This window comes from Podarcis pityusensis (assembly GCF_964106645.2).
Source record: "Podarcis pityusensis genome assembly, chromosome: 16".
Lineage (NCBI taxonomy): Eukaryota > Metazoa > Chordata > Lepidosauria > Squamata > Lacertidae > Podarcis > Podarcis pityusensis.
In genome coordinates, this window is record NC_138041.1 from 16,177,846 (window position 1) to 16,204,645 (window position 26,800).

Sequence of the window (26,800 nt, forward strand, 5' to 3'; positions counted from 1 at the left end):
CTCATTGCACAACCTGAACTGCTAGCTCCAAGCCAGCCTCTCTGCAAGGGCTTCAGTGCAACAGCTCAGCTCTAAGGTCCCAGAAATATGACCCCAGACAAACAAAATTTGCTTTCCACAGAGCCGAGGGCTGTTAAGCTGTTCTTATTTCTCAGAACAGTTCTAGGAATTCACACGGTGAATGCACCTTGAAAGGAAGGTGCTTGGGGGGAGGGGGGCAGCAGCCTGCCACCCACTGTGAAAACAGACAGAGCGAAGCAAGGAGGTAGGAATTTGCAAGAGGCAGGGAAAAGACTGATTTTCCCCAGCCTGTGTTTGCTGGGTTAGCACAGTGGCAAGAGAAAGGCTAGGTGTGCTCAAGGGTGAAGGGTGGCGAGAAAGCTCACTGGGTGGCTATGTTGCTGAATACATGGAGAAATGAAGACTGGGGAAGGGAGGATGGGGAGATGAAGGAAAAGGGAGGGGGGGAACATACCTGATTTTCACTTTGAAGGAAGGAAAACAAATCCAGACCTAGAAAAATGAAAAGGTGAAAAAATAATCTTAATGGTAAAATGAACATATTGGAGAAGAGGAAGGGATTACTAAAAAAAAATATTGTAAAGTTGGGAGGGGTGTAGGAAAATATATTTTGGTCATGGCAGGAGGGCCGGTCTCCATGGACACCGCAAAGGCCTCAAGTGTCCTGGGAAGGCTTGAGGAGCACTCCTGAGATGGGTGACCCACCTGCCTCCACGCCCCCCCCACTGCCTGCAGTGGCAGAGGGGTCCTCCTGTGAGCAACATCCCCGCTGCAAGGAGAAAACGCTGCCCCCTCCCTGCCGCACAGCTGAGGAAAAGGGATGTTGCAACACACCCAGTCAAAAAACTGGCATTGTCATTTCGGCTGGAGCAGTATTGCTTGGCCTGGGGGGCACAGGGCACTGGGGTTTGCTTGGTATGGAGGCACCTAGGTTGGGGGCAGCCGGGAGAGAGACCGGGGGGGGGGGAAGCTTCCTGGCCTTATGGCTGGTGTGCAGAGAGGGAGCTGTGCCACACAGCAGCTGGCCCATGACATGCCAAAGCGCCTGACATCCTCTCTGGGCCAGGTTTGGGTGGGTATTGAGTTGGCAGCTTTAGCGACCGCAGTTACATCAGCATTTCCTGTCTGTCTGTTTGTCTTCAGAGCCTTCACCTTTTTTTACTTTTCGGACTCTGCCTTCTCTCCTCTCCTCTCTTGCACTGCCAAATCCCCAGGCCACAATTCCTTTGGACACAAACATACAAGCATCACGATGGGAATGAGGCTTATCAATCAGGAGGGGCAGGGAGCACCTGGCAGGATGGGGAGCGGCTCACTTTATACCAGGCGAGAGTGAGACTGTGTATTCTGCCAACTGAGCAACAATGGCACACTGACACACACCAGATCCTGGGGGCTTTGCACAGCGTACGGCATCTCAGCCAACTCTTAACATTCTTGGTCTCAAGGTTTCAAAAATGTGCCAGGAAGGATATGGGGTGGGCTTAAGGAGAAAATTAAAAAATGTTTGCAAATAAGCTTACTCTGCTTATATCCACGCAGGTCACAAATATGTTTTCTAGGGTGTATTTTGGCATGGAAAATCCCAAGCAAGCTATACGTTCTAACAGAGTTCACGCTGCTCCATCCCACCACACCCTGAAAGCCAGACGTAAGGTTGATTTTCCTCCCTGCCTGGTTCTGACCAGCAACCCTCAGCTCTCTTTCTCCGCAGGGCTCTGTGTCCACAGCTGCATCCTTCAGAGGTATATACTGGGATTGTGTAAGAAGCATTAGATTGGCTGTGCTTCTTCACAGCCTCTCCCATTTCTGAGGCTGTCCCTAGGGGCATTTGCATTCCAATAAAGGCCTCTCTTTTCACTTGGAGCCTGCATCCTTTTCTGTGAGGTATACTTCAGACCATTTAAATTTATCCAACATGGGTCGAGGGCACAGGGGAACAGTTTATGGAACCAGGGGGGCGATATCCCAAAAAAGTTTGGGAACCACTGGTCTAAGCCTTCACAGCGCAGAGAGTCCCGTGACAACACTGCTTGGTTCTGGTGGAATTAAGTTACCCTGCTCCTACGGGGATACAAAACAGAGCAACAAGGAACTAAACACAAGTTTTGGTCCTGTGCTGAGTGACGCAGCCCAAATTACCTTGGATGTCCGAGGGGACCTGGTAAGGGTGGTAGTCGGGGATCGGAAGGCTGGAGAGGTAGTCGCTCCCCACAGTGGCCATCGGGGGGCTGCGCAACACCGAGGAGGGCTGGTGGTCAGGGCTTAATACTCTGAAATGAAACAGAAAGACTAGGCTTGGAGAAGCAAAATAAAGGGGGAGCACATGGCGGACAGGTATCAAATCATATGCATAGTGTACTGACAGAAGTCTTTCTCCCTCTCTCATAATACTAGAACCCAACGGGGTCATCCAATGAAGCTGAACGTGGGAAGACTCAGGACAGACAAAACAAAGTCCTTCTTCATGCAGCACATGACCTAAAACTATAGAACTTGCTCCAGCAGGAGGCAATGAGGGTGACCATCCTGGATAGCTTTTAAAGGGTAGGGGGTAGGCGAATCCAATAAAGCTATTGATGGCTACTGGTAACAATGGCTACACTGCCTCCACGGCCGGAGGCAGCATTGCCTCCAAATACCACTTGCTAGAAACCACAGGAGGGGCTCTTGTGTTTGTGGGTTTCCCACTGACCTCTGGTTGGTCCCTGTGAGAAAAGGATGCTGGGCAAGATGACCCCCCCCCCCCAATGACCTGATCCAGCAGGGCTCTCCATATTGTTCTCTGCTCTTCCCCATTCTGATTAACCCGCTTAATCTGGACCTGGAGCATTCCGCACAAGAGAGTGGGTTCGATGAAACTATCGATGGCTACTAGCCATAATGGCTACAGTAAGGATTCTGAATCCCAGTTGCTGGAGGACAGCACAGCTGTGGTTTAGCATGCTCACGTCCTGCTAGCCGATTTCCAATGGGCACCTAGCTGACCACTGTGAGAACAGGATGCTGGATAAGACGGATCCCCCCTTGTGCCTAATCCGCCGGCCAGGCTCTTCTCAGGCTCCTACACTCCCTTCTTTCCATGCAAGAAGGTTTAACCCAACACAGAGGAAACACAAAGTGAGCCCCACCCCTTGGGTCCCGCTGCAGATGGGATGGCCGCAGTGGTGAGTGGGAAGGGCTTCTTGGCGGGGGGCTCCTCCTCGTCCGAAGAGCTGTCCAGCGTGAGGTCGATGACCTCCACTTTCTTCTTGCCTTCGGCCAGCTGCTTCCCGTCAGAGCCCACTGTGTACAGCGAGGCTGCGAAGAGGAGGAGAAAAGAGGTTAGGGTAGGCGAAGACAGACAGCCCTGCCGTAAAACAGCAGCAGGGCTCTGATCTTGAAACTCGTCAGCACTCAGGTTAGCACAGACAGCAGGGAGTTCCCTGTCCGCCCGTCAGGAAGGTGTACAGTTGGGCTCCCTGATCCCTTCATCCCTGATCACTAGCTGTGTCAACCAGGAGTGATGGAAGTTGGGAGTCGAGTAACATCAAAGGATGTGAGCTAGGCTGACTTAGGAAGGAGGAGCAGGAGGCGCTGCAGGGGTCTCAGGACTATGGCACTTCACTTCCAAAGCTCTTGTATCTTGCCCCTGCCATACAGACACGTAGGCAAGACTTGAAGAGCTTCTTCCTCTTCAAGGCTGCCTTTAACTGAGATCATGATGAGCTTGGATGTCTGAAGAGGAGGAGAGGGGCTGTGGCTCTGCCCTGCCCTGCCCTCTCCTCAACTGCTTATGCCTGGCTTGGCCGTGCCCTTGCACTGTGACTATAATACCTCTTGCCTGCTTAAATGCAGGAGGGGTGTGAGTGTAAAATCCCCAAATTTTGCACAACTACAACATCACATGCTGCACAAAGGTGACATCTGTTGCCCGACAAAGTGGCAAAAGTGTGTCAATGCAGGAATGTACAGCCCTTGGGGTGGTCAAGAACTGTGTTTTGCTTGCTAGCTTGGCTATTGTATCTTTATCTCTTGCCTTGCTCTTGTCTGTCTGTCGTGAAGATCTGTCCCAAAATGCCACTCTAAAGTATTTTGGCTCTTCATCAATCTACCATTAGCCATGACACTGCTAGGCCCAGACCAAAGGGAACCATTCGAGGGCCCCATGAAGGCCAAAAGAACTCAAAGATGTCTCATCCTCTTCTAAAGCCACCAAGTTGGCGGCCGTCATTGCTGCCTCATGTGGGAGGGAGTTCCACAGTTTAACTCAGTGTTGCATGAAGACGGGGACTTTGAATCTTCCACCAATCAGTTTCAATCACACAACAGCCAACTAACATGCACAGGGAGGTGCCAGGCCTCCTCACTGCCTCTTACCTTCCAGCCCGTTGTAAGCAGATGGCTGGCAAACCTCCTGGTTCTCTTTCTTGGGCTTCATGGGGCACCAGGAGCCATCCTCCATGAATTGGATCTCATCGCAGTCTGTGACAGAGTTGAGGATTTCCATGAACAACCTGGGGGGAAGGAGGGGAAACAGAGGAAAACATAGGGGTGATTCAACATCTGGACAGTGGCTGAAGTGCTATAGCCCTAAACACCTGGAGGGCACCACTTTGGTGGAGTCTGAGATTACTATAATTGATCCACAGTCGGCCATAATCTTACATAGTCCCTACACCCTTCTTCTTGTCTTTGTGAACAAGGAGGAGGAGAGGAAGCGTCCTCATTCCTTTAGAATAGGAGTAGCCAATGTGGTCCCCCTCCAAAGGCTTTTGGACTACAACTCCCATCATCCCTGACAACTGCCATGCTGGCTGGGGCTGATGGGAGCTGCAGTTCAAAAACATCTGGAGGGTTCCAGGTTGGCTGCTTTGGAACTGGCCATAGTTCAAGGTAACATACAAACTCCAGAAACTGTGACTCGTTTTAACAAACGTCAGATAGAACCAACCACAGGTCCAAGTTTGTAAGTGGCATAGCGCTGTGGTCTGTCCTTAAAGCAAAAGCAGGTGTCTGCATGGAGGGAAAGTGGAGGAGAGCTATGCCAAGCCAGAGGGTCATCATGGTTTGTTTGTGGTCTGACACAGGCCACACAAAAGATGGAGAAAATTGTAAGTATGGCTGCAATTCTTGAAGAGCATAGATGGCGGACAGAATGTGGTTTCTGGAGAATCTCATCTTGTACTAAATCATTTACTAATTTACAGAGGTTGTGGAACCATTAATTTCTAGGTAATAAAGCAGTACATCTATGCAGCCCTGAAGATAGACAACACCACCATCCCTCCAGAATTTAGTAAGTCTGATGGCAAAAGCTGTGGGCAGGGGTCATGTGAGGAGAGGGAGCCTGACCTCCAAGCCTCCCCCAGCATTACCCGTCAATGATCAAGGCCTCGTAGGGGGCCTTCTTGTCACAGACAGGGCAGGTCCAGGTGGGCTTCTTCTCATTCATCTGAAGGTAAAGGGCTGCGTCGAAGCACTGCAGGTGGGTGCAGGTGAAAGCTCGGCAGGGGACGATGAGCCTCATCTTGCCCAGCTGAAAGGAAGAGGGAGTTTGTTTATCATAATCTACTTACTGCGTTTATATCCCACCACTCTTGAGAGTTAAGAAATCCTTTCTGGCTTACTTCAAATTATCCAGAGATCTACCAGAAGATCTCAATCCACCTTCCGCCCACCCTGGTCCAGATCGCAGACTGGGAGCCTTTTGCAGATAACACAGGTATTGGTGAAATTTCACTAATAGAAGCTTCACATAGAAACTCCCTATGCTCACATACCATACCATTAAGCTTTCATGGGGGCTGAAAGCTTTAGTGTAACTAAAGCTTCTAGCGGCTGCCAGATTAGTAATTGCCCGTTATTGGAAGCGTCCTGAAGTTTTACTGTTTTGAGTCTGGAACGTTGCTTTGTTGGAACGCCTGACCAGACACAGATGGGAGAGGCTGAATCTGACAACTTCGAAGCAGAATGCTTTCCCTTCTTTGAATGTCCCTCCGGTTTCTCATTCTTTGTTATGAGGGGCATTCAAATACCATCTGATACTCAGTGAAGCAATATTGTACACTGGTTTGCTGTTATTAATTTTATTCCGCAGCTCTGTATTACTTTTTCTCTGTCTACCTATTTTGTGTGAGTGTCTACATATTCTTGTATAAGCATAATTAAAAGAAGAAGAGAAGAACTTTAGTATTACTATATCAACCCAAATGTAATCACAGATGAAGAGGGACTCTTATTCAGGGCCTTGACATCAGATGCTCCTGTTCAGCGAAGCACAGAGCGGCTTGGAAGCTTCGTTTTCTGCAGCACCCTGGAAGCAGGCTCTGCTGCAGTGCTTGGGAGTCCCCAACTGGGGCCTCACACTGAATACAATGAGCAAAAGTGCTGGAGTGGGATTTTCCTTGTGCTCAGGGAAGGGCTGCTGATCCAGTGGAGCCACTCACTAATGGAAGAGGGGGGAATTGGTTCGATTCTCCCTGCAGTTCCCAGGCTTATTTTCCACCCTGTTCTCTCAATGCTCTGAAGTCGGCTTGAGAGAGAGAGTTGCAAGGGGAGAGGGAAAGCCCTCTGGGTCTCTATGCTCAGGGTAGAATTTGTGACCAGCACAAGGACCTAAGAAGAGCCCTGGCGGATCACGCCAATGGCCCATCTTAGCCCAGCATCCTGATCTCGGTGGCCAATCAGATGTCCCAGTGGGAAACCAGCAGGCAGGACCCCAGCACAAGAGCAACTCTCTCCTTCTGTGGTTTCCAGCAAGTGGTATTCAGAAGCATTGCTGCCTCCAACTGTGGAGGCAGAGCAGAGCCGTAATGGCTAGAAACCACCGATAGCTCTCTCCTCCTCCATGAATTAGTCCAATTTCTTTTTAAGCTATCTAGGGTGCTGGCCGTGACTGCCTCCTGAGGGAGCGAGTTCCACAGTTTATCTAGGCACTGCGTGAAGGACTTTATTTGCCCTGAATCGCCCAACATTCAGCTTCTTTGCATGTCCCTGAGCTCTAGTGTTAGCAGAGAGGGAGAAAACCTTTTCTTTATCCACCTCCTCCATACTTGCCTTTTCTCCAAGCTAAAAAAATCCAAGTGCTGCAGCCTTTCTCCATAAGGGGATTTGCTTCACACACACCCTTGATTATTTTGCTGGCCCTTTCCTGAACCTTTTCCAACCCTGCAATATCCATTTTTGTACACAATATTCCGAGCACAGTTGCAGTACAGATTGGCATGACAGCATTATATCAGCAGTTTTATCTTCAGCTCCTTTCCCAACGATCCCTAGCATGGTATTTGCCTTTTCCACGGCCGCTGGGTCGATATCTTCATCAAGTTACCTACCACAACCCCAAGGACTGTCTCTTCCTGGCCAGATTTGAGAGTATATGGAAAGTTAAGGGGGGAGGGTTTTGCTCCCAAATGCATCTGAGATTAATTATCTTTGGTTAAGCTTACAGCTGCCTTCACTAACCCCGTGCCCTCCAAATTTTCTGGATTACAGCTCCCAACTCAGCAAAGGCTGCTGTAATCCAAGACACGTGGAGGGCACCAGCTTGGTGAAGGCTGGTTTGCAGCATTATACAAAATCAAAGCGGAAACAACAACGGGAGAAAGGCGATTTTTGTGCATAACGAGCAAATCATCAGTTGCAGGTTCCAAATACATATTTATGAGCTTGGGCTGGAACGAGCTCCTCATCTGTTTTTGAACAGATTTGGTTTAACTCTCAAGACAGATTTATAGTGTTTTGGTGGTTCTTCATGTATTTACATATATACAGCTTCATGTGAAATAAAGAGATAAAGGGAGAAACCCAACATACCGGACACATGAGAGAAACTCGTAAGCTCGTTGTCGCTATCTCGCTGTCGGGATCGGCTGTCAGTTTTTCTTTGACTGTGAGGTGTGGGGAGAGAAAGCAAAGAGCTCAGTCAATATTAGGAACACACAATGAGGCACACTGTGTGGGAACTGTTTGGGTGAAGCATCAGCTGGCATGCAGAAGGGAAATGGTTCATCTCCAGGGGCAGCTGGGGAAGACCCCTGCCTGAAACTTGGGAAAGGTGATGCTTGTCAGGGTAGACCTGAGCTAGACGGACCAAGCGTCCAACTCCGTACAAGGCAGCTTCTAATTCCCCCCTAAACACCTGGTGCGCGAGGGTGGGACTCCACTCAGCAAACTTTTTTTACACCGGGACTTTTAAAAAATATGATCTGGAGTAAAGCTCTGCTCCACATTTAGGCTGGATGAACAATTTCCTGCGGGCAGGAGGGCAAACAGATCATAGAACTGTAAATTAGAAGGGACCCCTTGCCCACAGCCATCCCTGGGTGGGCTTGGACCACCAACCTTCTGGTTAACAGTCAGACATATTGACCCATTGAACCATCCAGTTCTGGGAGTAGTATTCAATTCTTTGCACTAGCGGGCAGCACTTCTACTCATGAGAGATGAAGCACATGACTTTCACCAGTCCCCAATGCACAGCACAAGGGCTGCAGTGAGCCAAGATGATAGCAAAAAGGTGCTTTGCCTTGTGTGACTAAGAGAGCTTTTCACTAGTGCTAACCTACCACCTGGAGGTAATTGCAAGAAAAAAGCACACACATCCCTGATGCAGAATCATAGAGTTCGAAGGGACCCCAAGGGTCACATACTCCAACTCCCTGCAATGAAGGAACCACAACTAAAGCGTCCTTGACAGATGCAGACAAGATTTCAAAGGACACAGAACTTACTCAGGGCTCGTGAGTGGTCTGGGTTTCGGATGCCCTTGGCTCTCAGTTTCTGTAGCAGTGTCACTGATGTCAACTGTTTCACCAAATAAACCGATAGGGAGTAATTCTGGGCAGAAGGAAACCAATTATTATTCACTGTTGTACAGAGGAATTAATGTATTCGCTGATCTAAGTAACAGGCTAAACCCCGGCTCTCGTCCATTGGCTGCAGGTCTCCCTGCCCTTCTTCAACCATTGGTTGAGCTTTGCTAATGTCATGGAATGTTCACAAATGTTTAGCTGCCAAACTGGAGAGGCTGCTCACAGGATGTTCAGTTTATTTATTGCCAATCACCTAATTGGGACAGGCGCTTTCATACACACAGTTGCAAGGATGGACAGGAATAATTCTGTTCACACATAAAAAAAAGAGCAACATAAACCACAAAGCTTCTCCTTACCCTGCCAAACTCAGAAGACCAGTTCACGACGATCGTATTGGGGACGGTGGCCGAAAGCCGCACCAAAGGGGTGATGTTGATGGGTCGACTGGGCCGCTTGGGCTCTGCCCCATTTTTGGTGGGGGGAAGATAACCCTGCAGAGGCAGAAGAGGACATCTGAGGTCAGGCCCCTTGACCCTTTGCCAAGGCTGGACATACAGGGAACCAAGAATAAGGATGGCGGGTGGGTCATCAAGGGGCTGCAGTCAAATACGGCCAAGAATCCCATGAAGCCAAGAATATACAATGGTGGATAGGAGGCAGTTCACCTTTCCATTTCATTATGGTGTCATTTGCTAGGAAGGGCAGCCGTGCCCCCAGCTCCCCTAGGGGCAGAGGAAAAGCCCACTCTAACTGAAGGCATCTCCTGGAAGGAACATGAACACAGGCAGGCACTAGTGTGCATTCCAGAACACCACCACTAATAATAATAATGATAGTTTATTACCTGCCCTTTACCTTAAGGTTCCAGGGCAGGTTACAACATTAATATGCTGTCAGGGTTAGGGTCCTGACGCCCCCAGAACTTTCCTGGTATGCATGCCTGGTCTCTCAGACCCCAGGGCATGTACAGAGTTCAGCGGAGTAACTCAGCAGAGTGTTGGCAGCAAATGAATCACACGAACAGCTCACTCCACTGGCAAATATGCTTTACTGAAGCATTTTGATAAGCATTGCGGTTGCGAGTCCTCAGCCAGATCCCTGACTGGCTGCATAGCTCAAAAAACAGTTACAAAGAGATGCCGGCAAACTGCATAGCTTGAAAACAAAAGACTGACTGACTCTCACACCTGCATGCAACTATACAAGGAGGGCTCAGACAGCCTGGAACCTTCCGGTCAGCAATGAATACTAATGAGAAAGGACTGCTGAGTCACATGTGCAATATTTAAAGCCGTTTAAAACAATCATAAAAATAAGGGAGATGTAATGAGTAAAGTTCTTCTTTGAGACACTATATAAACTATACACCAACTATATGGGGTTTGACAATGGGTAAGCATAGATGGACAGATCGTGAAGCTGAGGCTCCAATACTTTGGCCACCTCATGAGAAGACTCGACTCCTTGGAAAAGACCCTGATGTTGGGAAAGATGGAGGGCACAAGGAGAAGGGGACGACAGAGGACGAGATGGTTGGACAGTGTTCTCAAAGCTACCAGCATGAGTTTGACCAAACTGCCTGAGGCAGTGGAAGACAGGAGTGCCTGGCGTGCTCTAGTCCATGGGGTCACGAAGAGTGAGACACGACTAAATGACTAAACAGCAACAAACATAGATGGACTCTACACACCTTTTACTTCTGCAAAAAAGACTCCTATTAATTCATTGGAAAAGATGAATGGTGGTGGAGACTGTTGCCTGGTGTATATTGTACTACAGGCCATGTACTGTTGCAGGGTTGTTTGATTGTACTATAACATTAAAACATTTATTTGAAAAGTACAACTTGGGAGATCAGGTTCTGCATGCAAAGGGTGCACTTTGTCACTGAGTCGTGGTCCCTTCTGACGGAACCGAGGAGCCGGTGGGAGGAGGGGCTTACTCACCGGAAGAGGGCAGAGCTTCCCATTGATCTTGACAAACAAATTGGGTGGGAAGTAGTCCTCTTGCGGGCAACTGGTTTCACACAAACAAAACCTGCAGAGAGGCAAAGAGACCGGAAGGGTGAGGGGAAGACTACCCCAAGGACAAAACAGTAACTAGAGAGGAGGGAAGAGTTTCCCTGAGTCAAATTCCTTATTAAGAGAGATGGATAAATCATAGAATAGAATCATAGAATCATAGAGTTGGAAGAGACCACAAGGGCCATCGAGTCCAACCCCCTGCCAAGCAGGAAACACCATCAGAACACACATCAGAGCACAATGAGAACACAGAATCACAGAATTATAGAGTTGGGACCCTGAGGGTCATCTAGTCCAACCCCCCTGTAATGCAGGAATCACAGCTAAACCACTATGCAGGCAGGGCCTCCTAAGTTGCTCTGAGCTCTTATAGGGCAGGCCTCAGGGATTTTGCTCATTTGTAACTACACAAATGGGGAGGGGGACAGGTTCAAGGGCAGGCCCACCTACAGCACTTTGCAATAATACAACCTAGAAGTCTCCAGAGTATGGAATACATTGGCCAAATCATAGCTGGCTAACCAGCCTTGGCTAAGATTGAGCCAGGACTGCTTTATACAAAGGAAAAAGCACCCCAGCTGCCAATCTCTAAACAGTGTGAGATTTGTAGAGACGTATTTTTCCGATTTGTAAAAGTCCAAGAAAACATTAGGCTCTGCTTACCTCAGTTGTACCTGGACGGTGTAGTCACATTTGGCAGCAGGTAAGATATCGCTGGAAAAAGGAGGGGGGAGGAGAAATTCTTAAATTTCCCAGAACAGTCAAGCTACTTGGAAATCCTGTCATTATAATACAATACGTAACAGGCTGAAACCTACTTTTCACGTTAGATTTTTGTTTTGTTTTTAAAGAACACATACACAACAAAAACCAGCCCCCCACCCCCCACTGGCTGAGCTTCTGTGACATCACAGAGGGCTTGTGGGCTTTCTAACAGCAGAGGGGAAACAGCCTACCACAGATTGTTGCTGTGAGGGAAATGGGAGAATTGTTGACCTGCGTGGGGACAGGGAAGAACCTTCTCTTTGGCTTGTGTCTTGGAACATCAGAGACAGCCTACAGTTAGAAAATCAAAATTACAACAAACAGGGAGCAGAGGGCCGGCACTTCACGCAGCAGCAGCAGCCTGGAAGGGGTTCTCTGGTTTAAGAGCACAATAAGAGCCTGCTGGATTAAGCCAATGGCCCCTCTAGTCCAGCATCCTGTTCTCACAGTAGCCAACCAGGTGCCTGTGGGAAACCTGCAAACAGGATCCGAGCACAAGACCACTCCTCTCCTGTGGTTTGCAGCAACTGGTATTCCAAAACACTGCTGCCTCCCACGCAGAGCCTAGCCATCAAGGCTAGTAGTCATCCACAGCCATCTCTCCCAGGAATTTGTCTGAGCCTCTAGGCTGGTGGCCATCCCTGCCTCCACTGGGAGGGAGTTCTATAGTTTCACTATGTGCTGCATGACTTTCTTTCACCTGCCCCCGAATCTTCCAACCTTCAATTTCTATAGCAAGCAAGATGGTGTCATTTGCTGGTCCACAGCCCAGGCCTAAAACTGTGCCATTGTCTGGAGTTACAGCAGGGAGCCAGTGGGAGATGTTTGGCTATGCTGTTGCATTTGCCCCTGACTGCTGCCAGTCTCCGCAGCAAGCAGCCCTTGTTCCTGCCCAAACAATGCCCAAACTCCTGCTAACAAATGTGGTACCTAAGGCTTCGTTCAAACTGACTACAGTCAAATTATAGGTGGTCAATTAGTAGCATTTGACCAGCGTGCTAAGCCTGGTGGCCAAACTTCTAGTTTATTTTTAAAGTAACTCTTTATATATGAAGTCCGCAGTAGGGAAGAATAAAAACCTTCTGGAACGCCCATTTTGGTTGCATATATGTTTATGCGCAGCTGCCTCTATTGGTCATACCCATGGCGGGGGGGGGGGTTGAAGTTTGGCAGAGGGAAGTAGATTATATTAAGAAGCCACTTAAAGAGGATAAAAACTGATATGAGGGAACTTTAAAATGAAATTATATTACAGTTATAAACACCAAGGACGGGTGAGCAGGAAGTCATTAGTATTGCAGAACAGGATTATAATTATTGAGTGTTAAAATGTAATTTTGAATCTTGAAATCAGATAAAATATTGATATTGGGGGTGGGGGGAATGAGAGGTCATCTTTAGCTATCCTCTGAACAAAGGAGCCAGCCTGGTTGCCTTGTTCTACTGTAGACTACCTACTTAGGCTAGAACTAAAAAGTTACTCCCTAAATTGTGTATTTCTGACAATAAACATAGCTTCATTACTTTCTTACCTACAAACATCTCTCTCTCTCTCTCTGTATGTGTGAAAGCAACAGGAAAAGCCTGCTCTCTAAGCAAGACTCACTGGTTTAAACACAACTCATCCTGCATACTATCCCATTAGTTTGTTTGTGTGGGTGAATGCGTACATGTGAAAATTGATTTGAGGTGTGGACGTGTTAGTCGATGTGGAATTTGTGTGGGTTTTGAGTGAATGGAATTGTAAAGTTAAAGTCCTGCATTATGGTTTTTTCTTCATGTTTTATATACTGTATTTAATTTTGTCCCCCCCCCCCTTGTAAACCACTTTGTAGGCGTTTCTGGTGAAAAGGAGGATGCAATACTTGAAATAAACATCCTGGTTGTAGTATTGCTCTTCTGTTGCTGGCTTGGTTCAGACACCACACCACAGTTTGTATCAATCATAGTTTAGAACAAACAAGCCAAACTAGGGTTTACCAGATGCTTATTTGATTTCATTTTCTGTCTGGCTGAGCACTCCTGTTTCGAGGCAAAGAACCGGTTGTCACTTTGGTTTGCCAATTCAGACACTGCACCAAATAACGATACTTAGTGCTAATGCATAACTAAAATTTCCTGATGCTTAGTGCAAACCACGGTTTGCAGGCACACTTCAAACCAGCTTCCGATTCCAGTTTCTCAGGCAATCACAAACTGTGGTTGTTAAGCTCAGACGTCACACCAGTTAAGCACCCTTGACTGTGGTTTCATACGATGTCTGCACTCAGCCATTGCATTGTGTGTGTGTGTGTGTGTGTGTGTGTGTGTGTGTGTGTTTGTGTGCGCACGTGCTGAAAGAGCTACAAATCCTAAACAGAAAATAAAATGGCCCTTACCGAGAGGCAAGGATCTGCTGCACCTGCTGAGGAGTCAGGGCAAAGGTGAAGTGAGCCTCCTCAAACCTCTGGCTGTTCACAGATGCTGCAAAGAGAAAAGGCCAGAGGCTAAGCAGTGATCAGACAAGGCTGCAATCGGAAGCCCACAGGGGAAGCCCAACCAAGCGTTCTGCTATGCACAAAGGAATCCTGAAACAGAGGGAAGAGGATGGGGAGGGGGGAGCTCAGCAGGCTCCCTGGACCACCTATTTGCCCTCTCCATCATAGGTGGAATGGAAATGGGCTCCACATGCTTATTCCTGGCTCCTTAATGTCTAACACAGGGGTGGGGAAAATGCAGCTTTCCGGATATCCTTGGACTCAAACTCCCATCGCTCAGCCCTAGCAGTCAGCACGGCCAATGGTCAGGGATTATTAATACTATTATTACACTTAATTTATTAATTGCCTTCTAAACTGCCATCTCAACTAGGTTTACACATAAGGTAATTAAAAACAGTTCAAAACACCAGCTAACACATTGCAGCAACAGTATTGCATGGAGGTAGAGAGGAAACTGGTGAAGAATCACCAGTGTGCACTACCAGTTGGGAGGGAAGGAATGATTCAGTGGGGGACCATGTGCCCTGCATGCGGAAGGACCCAATCCACGGCATCAGAAGTTAAAAAACAGATCAATGTGCAGCAGGTGACAGTGAAGACCCTCCCACCCAAATCCAAAGTTGCCGACTGGCCGTCTGATCTGGCTGAAGGCAGCTTCCTATGCAAAATATAGATATTTTGGACTACAGCTCCCATCAGCCCCAGCAACTATGACCAGTCCCAAACATCAGGACGGCCCTACGTTGGGGAGGTTTGGCCTGCACAATTCAGGTTCCTGCGCACAACTTGCAAAGCAAAAAAACCATCACACAAAATAGTCAGGGAAGGCAGAAGGCATTGTGCAACTTGCGCAATTGACACAGATAATGGAATTTTATTTTCTTTCAGTGCAGAATGCATAGTGCCTGGTGTTTATGAGACTAGAATCTCTGTGTCTTCGTACTGACTCTCTCTCCTACCATTACAGAGTGAGACGCAGGCAGCTCTGCCCCTCAGCAGAAAAATGTGAAAAATGCTAGCCGCGGGATAGAGAAATTCCCAGGCCCTGCAGGTGAACCCAAGGCAAGAACTATCAGTTAAACATTCCTGCAGCACTTCATGGCCTCAGGAATGAGAAGAAGGGCCCTTTACCCTTACTCAGTCTCACTCTGGTTCTACTGCAAAACACATGCCACTCTATATTATTATTATTATTATTATTATTATTATTATTATTAAGCTGGCATTAGCTCACCAACACTCTTGCCATGACAAATCTCTCATTTTTTCACGTGCCATAAGACACATATAATTACTTTTGGCCCTGACAATCAAACCAAAACCTCCAAGGATTTGGCAATGGTCTCCCTATACCATCTCTTTCCATCTCCTTGGAGACACACAAAGCACTAATGCTTTGTTAAATTCTCAGAAGAGTGTTTACTTTTTGGAATCTTGGGACTCAGCAAAAATTGTCTCACTGAGAAGCTTCTTCATCTGTCCCCTGGTTTCAGTGGCTCATTTTCCACAGCACAATGAACCATGGCTTGCCCTAAGCATCATTTAGCACCCCACTCACAAGAGACAAAAGGCAATCCCGGGTGTAGAACTCCTTGCCTCTTTCCATTTTCTTCTTCTGTTGATTATTGGACTGATTAAATAATTTAACCAGAACACAAACTCTGCCGCACAAACAGCACCCGCTCCATCCTGTAACATATGGTTGTATTAAAGTCTTCCTTAGACTGACATCGACTTTTGGACTCTCTCTACTTATACGAACCTGGCAAATATTATTTAGATCTGAGATCTGAACTATGCTTTCAGGATTGGGGGGGGGAGGGGAGGATGTTTTGTTTGTCTATTTTTCATTTTCTATCCCTTCAGCATTCAACTTTGTAAGTTCACCTCAATGTCTATGGCATAGAATACCTCCAGGGTCGAGCAACAGCATAACTAGGATTTAGGACTGTAGGGAGCTACCTTATTTTGAGCCAGGCCACTGGTCCATCAAGCTCAGTACTGCTTACACTGACTGGCAGCAGCAGTGGCTCTCCAGGGTTTCCACACAGGGGACATGGCCAGCCCTAACTGAAGATACCAGCAAGGATTGAACCCGAGACCTTTTGCAGGCAAAGCAGCTGCTCTATCGCCGAGGCTTGACCCTTCCCTTCCCTTTGTTATCATGCCAAACTATAGCTAACCACAAACCCAGGTTTGCAAACCCACTTCAAGCCAAGGCTTGCTGGCCAATTGCAAATCATGATTTGTCAATTCAGACATAATGGTTTCCTCTTGTGGCATCTTATTTCCCCTGGCTGGCACCAATGTTTTGGCAGACAGTTTGTAAGCTTCTGGGTTCCACAGCACTCTTCTTCCCTAGCTATCTCAAATTCTAGAGTCAGTAGGGAGGAAAGGGCAAAAAGGAAGAAACAGCTTGGAGGACTCACCTAACGTGGTGGGCTTGATGAGCTCGTCGTATACATCGTAGAAGGGCAACCGCCGCATTTTCACGTCCGGGTGAACCGGGTGGATGGGGGGAGACAGGTGTGGGATGTCCGCCTCATGCTTGGGTCCCAACATAGGCACCGGGGGCAACATGCCAACCGGCACCCCAGAGGTCACTGACGCGTTGTCGTAGGGCAAGTGGCACATGGTGCCCTGGGTCAGCGTCGTGGTGGAGGGCAGCTGTCCCGCCTGGAGGTGCAGCATGGATAAGTCCGAGGGGGTGAGGATCTTCCGGGGGAACCGTCGCCGGTACAGCTCCTTGATTTTCATCTGAACGGCCGGGCTGCAGCCAGACTTCAGCAGCTGCAGGGCCTTGGTGAGCAACTCATGCTTCCTCCCGCTCTTGTTCCTGCCCGCGAAACCCAGAAGCACCTGCAGCTCCGACACTCTAAAGCTCATAACCATGTGCTGGAAGGGGGTAGAGAGGGAAACAGAATATTTAGAGAAGTATACAGATTTTGAGATGGCACTCCCTGAACTCCAAATTTTAGTGCTAGCCATCTCTGGCATTAAAACATCTTATATTGTACACATCTGGTACTGGTGACTGGGAGTGGCCGCCGGGACCACATAACACCGGTCCTGAGAGATCTGCATTGGCTCCCAGTACGTTTCTGAGCACAATTCAAAGTGTTGGTGCTGACCTTTAAAGCCCTAAACGGCCTTGGTCCTGTATACCTGAAGGAGCGTCTCCACCCCCACCGTCCAGCCCGGACACTGAGATCCAGTGCCGAGGGCCTTCTGGTGGTTCCCTCATTGCGAGAAGTGAGGTTACAGGGAACCAGGCAGAGGGCCTTCTCGGTGGTGGCGCCCACCCTGTGGAACATCCTCCCTTCAGATGTGAAGGAAATAAGCAGCTATCCTATCTTTAAAAGACATCTGAAGGCAGCCCTGTTTAGGGAAGTTTTTAATATTTAATGCTGTATTGTTTTTAACACTTGATTGGGAGCCGCCCAGAGTGGCTGGGGAGACTCAGCCAGATGGGCAGGGTATAAACAAATTATTATTGTTGTTGTTGTCATCACTCAGAATGAAGCACCTACCCCCAGCCCCTGATTCCATCTACACAAGAACCAAACTGACTCTGCAGGATTTCCAGTTGTGAGGGTGGAAGACGGGTGGGTGGGGGGTACTTCTAGACAAACGGAGGGGAGGGGGTGCTGCTTAGGGCACAGAGTTTGGGCTAGAGAAGCAAAAGCCTGTTGAGGAAGAAAAATTCAGGTTCGCCTCACTCCATATAATCAAGAAAGAAATGGGAGGGGAATTGATTTTTTTTAATGGTGAAATTGGTGGAAGAAAACCATTTAAGAAGAGTTTTCTAGAACATAAGGAGGGCCTGCTGGATTAGGCCAAGGGGGACCTATTTAATCCAGCATCCTGTCCTCACAGTGGCAAACCAGATGCCCCATTGGGAAACCTGCAAGCGGGACTCAAAAACAAAAGAGCGCGTTAAAAAAGAGGGAAAGAAATTGCTGGACAAACAAATTGAACTGGAATACAAAAGAGGGAGGTATGAGGAGGTCCAGAAAATAAGTAAACTTAAAAGTGGTGATGAAAAGGTGGCATTGTTTTTAACTGTTTTCTTTTTTGTCTTTTCTTTTCTTTTCTTTTCTTTTTTTTTTGGATTATGTATTGTGTATTTTTGAATTGTGTATTTCTCTTTTTTGTTGTTTTTTTTTTAATTGATGTGTTCTTTTTATTGGAAACCCTAATAAATATCATTTAAAAAAAAAAAAAAAAAAAAGAGCGCGCTCCCCTCCTGTGGCTTGCAGCAACTCGCATTCAGAAGCATTCCTGCCTCCATGGAGGCAGAGCAGAGCCATCTTGCCTAGCACCCATCGATAGCCCTCTCGTCCATGAAATTGTTAATGAAATTAATAATAATGAATTTGTCCAATCCTCTTTCAGATCTGCAAGTAAAATACTTTTTAAAGCAGAGTTTTAAAAATACTACTTACACAGCTAATTCATAGTCCTGCACACCTCCCAGTCAGATACAAGATTCAAAAGCAGTAATATCAGCAACTGCAGTGCTGATGTACTTGATTGGATGGCCAAGCAAGCAACAATTCTAGGATCCGGTGCTGGAAAAACGCTTTCAGATGTTGCCAAACGCAGACCATCTTCAGGTGCTTCCAGCGGCGTAGCGTGGGTTGTCAGCACCCGGGGCAAGGCAAGTAATTTGTGCCCCCTAACCCGGGGCAAGGCAAGTAATTTGTGCCCCCTAACCTCTAACCTGCCGTCGCTGCCAGCTTCTTCTTGCTGCTGCCTGGGCTGGTCTGGTGTGGTTCTCTCCCGTGCTCAGCGCTGCGCTGGGCGGCCGCTGCACTGTCCCTCCCCCAGATAGTCCCTCGCTCTCTCTCCGCACCGCACACCTGGCACCCACCCCCTCCACAGTGGGCGGCGACCCAGCGGCTCGGATCGGATTCGCACAGCCAGCACTGCAGTGAGAGAGAGTGAGTGAGCCAGGTAGGGGCAGAGAGCTGCGAGTGCGAGCGCCCCCCCCGATGTTGCGCCCGGTGCGGCCGGCCCCCCCTGCACCCCCCACGCTACGCCACTGGGTGCTTCATAAATGTGTGCAGCCTAAAAGGTAAGGCGTTTCAACCTTCTGGACCTGGGCCTTTAGCTCATGAAGTCACCCGCAGGAACCCGAAACATTCTCTCTCTCATTTTCCCAAATGGCAAAAAGCTCTTATCACTAGCTCCTAGATGCATTCACGGTTGCCATTTCAATAAAACTAAGGCATGTATACTTTTAAAAATTGCATAGCTTTATCTTAAAAATAAAAAAGTCAAGCAGTGTGTAAATTGTGCGAAATAAATAAATACACAATACAACTGTGGGCACTAAGATATATCGTATTTTTCGCCCCTTAGGGCGCACCTAGTTTTTTTGGGGGGGGGGAATAAAGAAAAAAAATATATTCCCCCCCCAGGCACGGGACTGGGGCGGGGGAAGCCCAAGCTTCCCCCGACCCCAGAACAGGCTGCTATCCGCAAGCCGTGGGAGAGCTGCGCGAAACCCGAAGCCTGGGTGCAGGCAGCTCTCCACAAGCCGTGGGAGAGCTGCGCGACTTCGCACAGCTCTCCCACGGCTTGCGGATAGCTTCCTGAAGCCTTCATTCGCCCCATAGGACGCACACACATTTCCCCTTCATTTTTGGAGGGGAAAAAGTGCGTCCTATAGGGCGAAAAATTCGGTACATTAAATACACATAAACTTCATATTCTCGAACCAGCAAAATAAGTTTAGGGTTAATGTGAAAGCACTGCATGCAATACAACTTTTTCCTAAAATCCACCCCCCAACACTTCCCCCCCAGGTTTTCCCCATAGCTACAAAATGTTTTGGAATGTGATACCTTTAGCCAGTCTTGCCCCCCACCCCCTGCAATGAAGCTGCCTGCTTCCTATCATGCTACATTATAGGCTAAACCAGGGGCCAGCAAACTTTTTCAGCAGGGGGCCGGGCATCCCTCAGACCTTGTGGGGGGCCGGACTATATGTTGGAAAAAAATATATGAATGAATTCCTATGCCCCACAAATAACCCAGAGATGCATTTTAAATAAAAGGACACATTCTACTCATGTAAAAACACGCTGATTCCCGGGCCGCCTGCGGGCCGGATTTAGAAGGCGACTGGGCCAGATTTGGCCCCCGGGCCTTAGTTTGCCTACCCATGGGCTAAACCATCCCAAAGAATTGAGGGGGAGTAGGACGTAATCTACATTCAATAGGCATTAGGTCATACTTGGAAACTTAGGAGTGGAGGGCAGGTTAGCCATTAATGTCTCCCAAGATCTGGATCATGCCAAGGTGGTCACCTGAGCTCAGTGGCAGAACACCTGCTTTGGGAAGAGAAGGCCCAGATCTAATTCCTCTCAAATCCAGTTCAAAGGATCAGGTAGCCCGTTAACTCAGTAGAAAGTACCCGCTTTGCATGCAGAAAAGGGCTACCAAAATTATCAAGGAGATGGAGTGACTCCCCTATGAGGAAAGAGACTTTACTTCCTCTCTACAGAAGCAAACACCTCTCCTCTCATTTCAAGATGGTAAAATGTGGGCTGGGGCAATACCACGGTTAGACAACTCAACATCTGGTTGAGTGCTCATTATTGGCTCTATGTCAGGCTTCTCCAACCTGCTGTTCTTCAGATGTTTTGGACTACAACTCCCATCAGCCCCAGCCAGCACTACAGCTGGGTGGAAAGCAGGAAGTGGAAGGGGGCCAACAGGTGTGCAAGCAAGGGGTAAGGGGAATGGAAGCTTGCAGCATGTCCCCAGTAGCTGGTTTGAAAGATCACCTGAATTTAGGTAAAGGTAAAGGGACCCTTGACCATTAGGTCCAGTCGTGACCGACTCTGGGGTTGCGGCGCTCATCTCACTTTATTGGCCGAGGGAGCCGGCGTACAGCTTCCGAGTCATGTGGCCAGCATGACTCAGCCGCTTCTGGTGAACCAGAGCAGCGCACGGAAACGCCGTTTACCTTCCCGCTGGAGCGGTCCCTATTTATCTGCTTGCACTTTGACGTGCTTTTGAACTGCTAGGTTGGCAGGAGCAGGGACCGAGCAACGGGAGCTCACCCCGTCGCGGGGATTCGAACCGGCGACCTTCTGATCGGCAAGCCCTAGGCTCTGTGGTTTAACCCACAGCGCCACCCACATCCCACACCTGAATTTAGACACCCTTTAAATTGGTTTCTAGTCCTCACTGACTACCAAGATCAAAGAGAGAAAACCGACCAGCAACACATGTGAGGTCTGGAGGGAGAGGAGGTGGAGAGTCTTTCTTGCAAGGGTACTCACCTTCCACCCCTTCACCCAACTTCACATCTGCCAGCCACATTTCCTCACCTCAAACCTCCACAGGCTTCTCTCCGTGCTCAAAACTCAAGAATAACCAATTCAGAAAATAAGGCAGGGCAACTCTGGTCCAGCAGATAAAGAACTGCTTTGGGGCCTAAGAGAAGGTAAGTTGGGCGTCTCACCTCTATTGAGTGTGCAATCCCAGGAGGATGAGAACAACCACCTAACTCACAAGGCTGTTCTGAGGATGAATGTCTTAATTATTTAAAACACTAAAAGTTTGTAACATGGGAGGAGCTACTCAGAGATGGCACCACAAATTATAGGACATCCTGAGAGGAAGGCTTACAGAGCACACCCCAGGGGTTTTCAAAGCAAGATAAAATCCTTTCCTTTTAATCCTCAACAGCCTTCTAAATTTGGGGGTCTCAGAGTTGTTTGGTTTGTAAACGGGGCAGAGGGCTGCTCACTCCTGTTTTTATGCTATTTATCTGGTTCAGTCTGCTTTTAAGGTCTTGTTTGCTGCTTTTTTGTTTGTTTCTTGTTTAACAGAAAATAAATTGAGAAATATTATGAACGCAAACAACAAAACAGTCTATATATGTTCATAGAGATACGGGGACAACGCGTGGTTTTCAATCTGCTTCTCAGATTTTCAGTGGGAGCTCTTGCCAGTGCAACAGACACAGAGAAGGTTGTCTTGAAGCCAAGAGCCTCTCTGGTTTCCAGGATGCAGCATCAAGAAGGCACTCTTACTCTCAAGAATTACAGGGATCTCTCACTAAGCTCTCGTGGGCGTTTTGTTTTTGCTTCTGCGGCCCAGAGGATGGGCCACAGCAAAATGGTAGGGTGTCCATTTTGCTGTGAATCACAAGTGGGGCTGTTGTGCTCAAGTCCTGCTTTCGGGCTTCCCATAATAGGCACCTGGTTGGCCACTCTGAGAACAGGATGCTGCAGTGGCCAGGCCATTAGCTTGACCCAGAATGCTCTTCTTATGATAAACTTTGCACACAGGAGATCCCAGGTTCATTCCCAGCTTTTCCAGATGGGGATAGGAAAGACTCCTTTTTGAAAATCCTGGAGATCAACTTCCATCAGCCTCAACCAGGATGGCCAATGGATGGAAAGATGGGTGTACTAACCCAACAACAACTGGAGGGTCACAGTCTCCTCGGTCTTTGGGCAGGCTCTACTGAGCGAGACCAACCCATCTTCTGTAAAAAGAGGTTTCCCATGTTCTAAATCAAAATATCTGTGCAGCCCCTGAGTTAAGTCCTGCAGATTCACAACTTCTCTGTGCAAAGATGGAGCATTGCTACCTGGGGCAAAGGATTTTGTATCATGACAATATTTTTCATTAATAAAAGAGGAAAAGCAAGTTCCTAGCCTCTGAAGATTAGATTGAAATCATGTGGGCAAAGGTGAAGGCGGAAGCTGGATAATGGCAGGAAATGGGGGGCGCCGCAGAAGATTTTAGTGCCCACCCAAGATCTAAATTCCCCATTTGTTCCATGTGTACCTGACAACGCACTGCAAGTTCTTGGGAGTATAGATATTTATACAGTGAGGAATTGCCTAGTCTCTGCTTGCCTCAGAGTCTGGGAAATCTTTTATTTTATTTTTAGCTGCCAAATATGCAAAATTATCAGAGCTGGTCCTAAGTATACAACCGCGGAAAACAAACCCTTCACTTCTCTTTCCAAAGAAGCCCCTTCCTGGACACTGCAGCCCCCCCAACCCCAGACAGACAGACAGACCTCCAAGGTGGGGAAACCAAATCTTTCTTGGTCTCAGTCAAATAAATATGGAACAAACGAAACAAAGCAGAACATGGAAAAAGGGTTGATGGGGGCGAGAAAGAGAGACAAGAGGGGATTCAGTTTGCCGAGAGGGAGCCTTCAGACTTCAAAGAGGTTAAGAAAGCCATCAAGGCAGCCAGCTGGGCAAATGCTCCAGCTCCATGGGTGGGCTAAATCAGCCTTTGAAAATGCAACGCTCTACATACACACACACACACACACACACACACACACACAACCAACCCATGTGCTTAAACATTACTCTCCTCCAAGTGAAATGTCTTAGCTGAGGCCTTATTTGCAGAAGGGGGGATTGGCAGAAAAAGGGCCTGGAAAATTCCATCCTTTAAACGGAGGAGTTGGGGGTGGCAATGCAAGGCCCACAGGCGGCTCCCCACCGCTTGCCAGATCCGGCTCTTCCTGTCTGAAAAAGCACAAAGCGGCAAAAAGTGGGAGGGGGCAGGGGAGAAGAAGGGAGTTTGTGCAGTTGTGCTATCTCCTTCGACCTGACCCACTGTATAAGCCTGACACTCCCCACACCTCTTACATTTTTGCAGTTACAGGATTTCCTACTTCTGCCTACGTTTACTCAAAAGTATGCACTGCAGAGTTCAACAGGACTTAATCTCAAGGAGGCATGTGTGCACAATATTGCCGCCTAAACCTTATATGCACATATTTGAGTTACTATTATTATTGCACTATTATTATTATTATTAATTAAAATTTATATACTGCCCTTCATCTGTAGATCTCAGGGTGGCTCACAACATAAAGGTAACCCAGGGATATTAACAATGTATACTTAATGTGAGCCTGGTTTTTAGCTTCCCTTTGAAGTGTTTTCGCATTTTGCATTTGCCATGGGCATGGGGGGAAATTCTCTAATACCCACCCACCCTTATTGCGCAGCAGGATTTGCAGAAAAATAACTTCTTCTAAGGAGTACCTGATCTCAGATAAACCCACAACATGAAATATGCACCCCACCTGTGGTGGGGAAATGTGGAAACTACAGAGATCCAAAGAACTAGAAAATGCAACAGGAGCCAGACAAGAAGAAGCCCTGGGATCCTGTCTGGTCTCCAAATAACTCACTTGGCAGTCACTGATCTTACTTCACTCATAGGCTAAAAACACGTAAAGTTGGGAGCAGCCAGTTTGGCCCATCTCACAAAATTGGCTTGGAAGAAGACCGGCACATTTTGCTTCATAACTTACTTTCAAGGAGAGCTATAGGCTTACTTTCTTAAAATAACAAAAAACAAAAACAAAAAACAGAACATTCAGAATCTTGGGCCCCTGCTGGCTATGGGACCAGTATACCAGGAGCTCCTCTGCCCACCTCTCCAGGTGTTAAAAGCAAAGTGTTCCCATTTAAATTCAGGAAAGGTGTGCTCTGGCTCCCAAATTTCAGGAAGTGACACCTTACATGTACAGAAGTGCTTCTTTCAGGGCTCTCCAGTTCAGCCCTCACCCCAAAGAGATTCCGGCCACGAGGGGCAGGTACCCTGCACAATGCATCTTGAATAGCTTGCTTGAGCCACCTGAAGCTATTTGGTATAAAGGTATCCTTTCAGTCACTGCTGGTGGCATTTGATCACCTGCTATTTAACCACAGTCAAACCTTCCACAGCCCTGAAGATGAAGGTGGCCTGTTGCTGCCAACTTAGCCTTTTAAAAAGTAACTTTTGTTCTTTTTGTTAGAGTTGCTGTCCCTGAGCTTCCTTTCTTCCTTTTAAGCAAACTGCAACTGCAGGCTGACCTTGCTGTTCCAAGATAAAAGGGAAAGAAAAAGAACTCTCCCGTGAACCCATTCACATTTGAAAAAAATCTCACATAACATTGTAACTCTTAACTGTTCTTTATATATTTTTTAAAAGTTCATTTCATGGTTTCGCGATAAACAGTAACTAATTTGTTTCTTAGCCATGAGTATCAAACTTGCAGGTAGCCAGAGTTACCTTCCACCCCTTTTTTTGTTCTAATCAAGCAAATGCTTTCAAAAGTCTTGACCATTAAATGCCCCAGAGTGTGGTCTGGATTGCCTGTCTGAGGGAGTGTGTTACACGCTAATGATTCTCTCTCGTTACACACTAAAGATTCTTTAGCCCTTTCCAAGGCTATGGCTCCTTCCAGGCTCTCAGCAGCATTCATACATTAGACCTAATTCCTAAAATGTCTAGTTCTGGCTCTTCATGTCCCCCTTCAGTTCAAAGGCATTATTTTATTTAAAACGTTTCTTACGCAATGACACAACCATTTCAGAGCAGGTCACAACTATAATATTAATGTTCTCAAGATCATTCTTTTCTGCAACAGGTGTGATGGATGTGGTCTGGTTCACACAAACAGCAAGGGGAAGATTGTACTAATCTGGGCTGTAGGTATGGGAATCACAAGACTGATCCACATAATTTTAAAACAGAACAAAACTCAGATTCTGTGCACTTAGAAAACTAACACAGCGAGGAGAGGAGTTGTAACCTAGCCATTTCCCTGCTGTAGTACGGAGATTAGATTTTGCATGGAGGAACATTCTGTTGTGTGAACTCCCCCTCCCTTGCAAAGTGGTACATTGGAGAAACTGTTTTAACCACCTCCTCTGTTAATGCAAATTAGACTTTTTTGGGCAAAGAAGCAGAGGGCATTACTCAAGGGCTGTGTGTATGTGTGAACAAGCTTTTAAGTCTGTACATGTGCACAGCCTATACGAAAAGCCCCTAACACGTATTTGCTATAAATACTTCCAGAGACCTACAGACAAAGCTTCCTTACCACTAAACAATGTGTGGCCACACCTGGCTGAAAGCCCCACAGTGAGGTATTCACCAGTCAAGCCAGCTTGTCATTTTATTGACAGAAGCTGTCCAGTCTGTCAGCATTCGACGGCTGTCATCTTCCCCTACCTCCCCAAGCAGTTAAAACATGGTGATTCCTTGACAACGCAGCCCCTTAAGCCAATGAGAGATGTAAAAAGGGTCAGAGATAAGCAAGCGATGATTATTAATATGCTTGGGTAGATAAGTTTAAAAATGAAGGATTCACAATCCTCTCCTGCAATTTCAAGACCTAGATTTCCCAGCAAGCTCAATGTTGGGGGTTAGTAAAGATCTAAGACACAATAAAGTTGTTTCATTAAAAATAAGATGGAAGGTAAGGAAAGACAAAAGCTGGAAAGTCTTAACAATTCTATGAATGTTTAAAGATGTCCCCATGACTACTCCCAGCCAAGGTGGGTAGAACCTCAAGATTTATCCCCAGGAAAAGCCAGATAGGAACCCATGCAGGGGATTTTAACACACCAACGAGGACCCCAAATTGGTTTCAGAATTCGTTAGTTACCAGGGGCAACTGCATATTCCGGGGTTTGGCAGTGGGCAATGATGGCAGTGGGCACTCTGACTCCTAAAAATGAGAAAGAAAGAAAAATACCATATATACAGGAGAGCAACCCCACACCAAATTCTCTAGCTATGGGATCATATCATGAAACAAACTGCAGCACAGGGGAAATAGGAAGCTGCTTTTACCATACTTATTAGCCACGTGTTGTGGCTGTATTTGAGCAGATTATACTGAATAAAGCCATTGGTTCAATTAGCTCAATATTCTCTAC

General features: G+C 47.4%; 1 protein-coding gene across 6 annotated transcripts in view; it reads right to left on the reverse strand.

Annotated features, from left to right (window-relative positions):
* Positions 1-26,800, reverse strand: part of PIAS3 (protein inhibitor of activated STAT 3) — a 36,853-nt gene that overhangs the window by 5,783 nt on the left and 4,270 nt on the right. For 2 of the 6 annotated variants that reach the window (XR_013980160.1, XM_080984454.1), the window contains exons 2-15: positions 26,527-26,589; positions 16,518-16,983; positions 13,987-14,071; positions 11,507-11,557; positions 10,766-10,856; positions 9,176-9,310; positions 8,736-8,841; positions 7,819-7,892; positions 5,379-5,539; positions 4,381-4,517; positions 3,153-3,321; positions 2,164-2,294; positions 1,174-1,245; positions 476-513 (exon numbers count right to left, since the gene is read on the reverse strand). Coding sequence is in view for 5 of the 6 variants with exons in the window: in XM_080984454.1 (XP_080840580.1) it covers positions 476-513; positions 1,174-1,245; positions 2,164-2,294; positions 3,153-3,321; positions 4,381-4,517; positions 5,379-5,539; positions 7,819-7,892; positions 8,736-8,841; positions 9,176-9,310; positions 10,766-10,856; positions 11,507-11,557; positions 13,987-14,071; positions 16,518-16,983; positions 26,527-26,589 (1,779 nt within the window). In the remaining variant the exon portion in view is untranslated. Of the gene's footprint in view, positions 1-475; positions 514-1,173; positions 1,246-2,163; positions 2,295-3,152; positions 3,322-4,380; positions 4,518-5,378; positions 5,540-7,818; positions 7,893-8,735; positions 8,842-9,175; positions 9,311-10,765; positions 10,857-11,506; positions 11,558-13,986; positions 14,072-16,517; positions 16,984-18,533; positions 18,705-26,526; positions 26,590-26,800 lie in introns of those variants that run through there. The other 4 variants (XM_080984457.1, XM_080984455.1, XM_080984458.1 and 1 more) reach the window with 3 other exon arrangements.